A 4,080-nucleotide genomic window follows, 5' to 3' on the forward strand; every position below is an offset into this window, starting at 1 on the left:
CACAGTAAGGGAGAGTTGAATTGCACTGGGGTGGGGTGGGGGTGAATGGATCACAGGGTTGTCAAGAAAATGAAAGACTTCCTAGTTAATCAGTAAACCACCTCCCCTCCTCTCTCCAAGTTTTGCCAAAATAAAGCAAAAAAACAAAATACTGTCTCTTTTGTTACACATTGACACTTGGCAGCTGTGAACATGGCCTGGCTTTTAATTCATCCATCCTTTCAAAGCATTTGTAACCCACAAGTATCATAGAACTATAGAGCTGGAAGGGACTTCAACGGTCATCTAGTCCAACCCCCTGCAATGCAGGAATCTCAGCGAGGTCATACAGAACAGAACAGGTTGGTAGTGTCTGGCATTTCTTGGGAATTCTAAGAAACAAACAACAAAAAAGCAGTGCAGTTTTGAAATCAGGTTAAACTCAACCCAGTTTTGAAAGGTTCAGTCCACTATTTTAATTCAAAATGGCACCCAGTTGTATCCAAACTTAGATGAAAACCTGCTCTTAGGAAACCGTGCAAAATTTGATTATGATATCTTAAGAGGGGTCCAAATGCATTGAGAAAAGGCAGAGAAAAATATACTAACTATACTATACAAATACACTATATTATACAAAAAAATTTATATTCAAAGTATGCAGTAGACTCTTCAGTCAGAAAGACTTTTGGAGCAGTTTACCCTCAAGGGAAAAGGGCAGGTGTGGGAAAGGAAGAGGAAAACAAGCAGAAGTCAGGCCTTTGAATCCTGCTTTTGGACCTCTCCTCAGGCCAAGCCCACTCCCCAAATGGCAGTTATCTCCCCAATCCACACCCATCACCAGCCCTCTTCAAGTGTGTTTGCCTGGCTGGAACATGTCCTTGAACCACAACCACACCTGTCCTTTGTTAGATGGAGAATGGAGTTGTGTGTTTGTGTGCGTTCCCTTTGGTAGGAATGTAGCCTATGTTACACAGGTAAGACAATGTCTCACTTGCCCCACCCACTTTTGCCTCTGCACCCCCCCCCAGCAAGTGGCCCCTGGAAGACTGTCCATGAGGCAATGTGGCCCTTGGGCTGGGAAATGTTTCCCACCCCATCTTGGAAATAACTGAAACTAAAAAGTCTGGGGAGATTTTTGAAAATGTAATGAATCACCTGATACGGAAAAGACACCGGCAGATGCCAGATGAGTCTTTCGGCAGTTCCACAATTGGAACCACGCCTCTCTCCCCCGCCCCCACTGGATCCCGATAATCACAAATGCCACCTTTCACATTATGTTCTTGGTACAGACAATATTTAGAATCCCAGATCTACCAGAAAATCAAGTAACTTATTAAAGTTCACTGATACTCTAATGGAAAGTTAAGCCTCTTTTAAACCTCCCATACGTCCTGTTTTTCATTTTGCACTGGATTGCAACATCTCCAGGGGGAAAAGACTTTGCTGTGAAACAAGCCTCTTCCCTCCCTCCCTGGGTGACGCCTGACAGCTCATATGAGCTCTCAGGTTACGTTTGGCAGCAGCACAGATATGAGGCAGACTGGACTGAGGAAGCACTGCTTAGAGCACCTGTGGCCGCCAAGGTGATGTGGACACTAACAAGAAACCTTTGAGTAGGCTCAGGAGTTTACTGGCCTGGAAGACGGATTTTGGGCTGCACTATCAGGGTCCTTCTCTGCCCCCCAAAATGTATTGGTTGGAAAGAAAGTTCCTGGGTCGAATCTCACGCCTGCTGGTGCTTGGGAGCCTGATGCTGTTTGCCACTGGCCTTCTGAAATACTCCACTTGGCAGTGTGACTTCAGGCACTTGGGGAAAGACATCGCAGACCCTGGGATTCAGTTCTGCAAAGACAGGCTCTACCAGTCGGTGAGACTTGCTCCCAAGGGAAATATTAGCTGCTCACGGATCAGCAGAGGGGACCCCAAAGAGATCGAGAAGGCTATTCTGAGCAGGCTGCAACTCAAAAACAGAAGGGATCTCCTGGGAGAGAAAGAGTACCTGAACATGACTGAGGACTGTGGAATCTTCAAAGAAAGCCGGAGGTATATCGAGTTCCCACTGAGCAAAGAGGAGGAGGATTTCCCCATCGCTTACTCCATGGTGGTCCATGATCAGATTGAAATGTTTGAGAGACTGTTGAGGTCCATCTATGCCCCCCAGAATGTGTACTGCGTCCACGTTGACAGGAAGGCCCCAGAACCTTTCCAAGAGGCAGTGCGGGCCATTGCCTCCTGCTTTGGGAATGTCTTTGTGGCATCTAAGCTGGAGCGTGTTGTGTATGCTTCGTGGTCCAGGGTCCAAGCTGATTTGAACTGCATGGAAGACCTCCTTCAGAGCAAAGTACATTGGAAATACCTCCTGAACACCTGTGGGACAGACTTCCCCATCAAAACCAACGCAGAGATTGTCCATGCTCTAAAGCTTTTGAATGGGAAAAACAACATGGAGTCAGAGAAACCGTCAGAGAGCAAAAGGGGCCGGTGGAAGTACCGGCACGAAGTGACGAATTCTGTGGTGAGAACCTCCACTGCAAAGAACCCCCCTCCACAAAGCTCCCCCATGTTCACTGGGAACGCATACATCGTGGTCACCAGAGAGTTTGTTCAACATCTTTTTGAAGATCCAATGGCAAAAGCACTGATAGAGTGGTCCAAAGATACTTACAGCCCAGACGAACATTTGTGGGCCACTCTGCACCGGATGCCAGGAGTCCCAGGGTCAGTCCCCTTCAGTGCTAAATTTGACCTGACGGACATGAACGCCATTCCAAGGTTGGTGAAATGGTCCTACAGTGAAGGAGACATCAGTAAGGGGGCCCCTTATCCTCCTTGCTCAGGCTCTTACCGGCGAGCAGTGTGTGTCTATGGGGCAGGCGACCTACACTGGATGATCACCCAGCACCACCTGTTTGCCAACAAGTTTGACCCCAGAGTTGATGACTATGCCTTACAGTGTTTAGAAGAGTACCTGCGCTACAAATTAATCTATGGGAAGCAGCTCTGAGTGGATGCCTATAAGGTTCCTCACCAAGAAGACAATTTAGAAACTTATGTTTTGAGGTCCTGGCACATGGATCTATCTAGCATGATGGTCAACCCATTCCTAAAGTACTCAGCTAGCAGCCAGTAATCTCGTCACTGAGATCTCAGAGACATACATTTGAGTGTTGCATAGGTCAAGGAAAGAAGGTGCCGGGAGGAGGAAGGTGACTTAAGGGGAAGCTGCACTGGGGGGGGGGGGGATTTGTCAGTCACTCTCCTGCCTTGTGCTGCTCCATTGCCTGAAGGAAAATCTGATGCACAGTTTTGGTTACATTTACTTTTTTTCTTTAATGTGTGTATGTGAAGGAAGAAGTGAACAAATTGTTGTTTAATCCAGTCTCTATTTACTGTGTTCCTTTTCCTGTATGTAAAATGTGTGGGGATTATAGTGACTGCACTGATGGTGGGAAGGCTCTGATAGGCATAATATAGCAGGACTGGGTTAAAAATCATCTCATGGCTCAATCTGCTTTCAATGTTTCTTCAAATTGCACCTGAACTTTCTCCCTCAGCAAACCAGGGGATTATTTTTTCTCAACTTGAGTGGTAGAGTTTCAACAGCAGTCCCCCCCCCCACACACACACACTACCTGTTTCCTGGTGAGATGAGAGCCCTTGAGATTTAGAATGGTTTTGTAATATGTTTCTGTAGAAATATACCAAGTTTCACAGGCATTGCTAGATTGTGATGTAGCACCTGTTTCTTGGAGCTGCAACAACTCAGGTGTCTGTCTCCTGCACTACTTGCAGCTCAGCTTTTAAACTTTGTTTGTTTTTCAGTTCATGTGCAAGTAAAGTATGTTTGGTAGTTAGTAGCCACTAACCATCAAAAGTCATCAACACATTTAAGGAAGCACCAGTGTGGTTGGATATTTAGCTATTAACTAAGCAAAGACATAAGAAAAAAAACAAGTCTCCCATATCTAAAAAGGATGATGACAATGATAGATGATAGATAGATGTTAGATAGATTAGATAGATAGATAGATGATTGATTGATAGATAGATAGATGATAGATAGATAGATAGATAGATAGATAGATAGATAGATAG

The 4,080-nt window shown here is 45.5% G+C and overlaps 1 protein-coding gene across 1 annotated transcript; it reads left to right on the forward strand.

Annotated features, from left to right (window-relative positions):
* Nucleotides 1–1,321: 1,321 nt before the first annotated feature.
* Nucleotides 1,322–3,479, forward strand: GCNT3 (glucosaminyl (N-acetyl) transferase 3, mucin type). Its single transcript, XM_028707023.2, has one exon. It carries the CDS (start codon nucleotides 1,673–1,675, stop codon nucleotides 2,987–2,989), a length of 1,317 nt encoding a protein of 438 aa, XP_028562856.2. The 5' UTR covers nucleotides 1,322–1,672; the 3' UTR covers nucleotides 2,990–3,479.
* Nucleotides 3,480–4,080: the final 601 nt, after the last annotated feature.

The sequence above is a fragment of the Podarcis muralis genome, chromosome 14, assembly GCF_964188315.1.
Source record: "Podarcis muralis chromosome 14, rPodMur119.hap1.1, whole genome shotgun sequence".
Classification (NCBI taxonomy): domain Eukaryota; kingdom Metazoa; phylum Chordata; class Lepidosauria; order Squamata; family Lacertidae; genus Podarcis; species Podarcis muralis.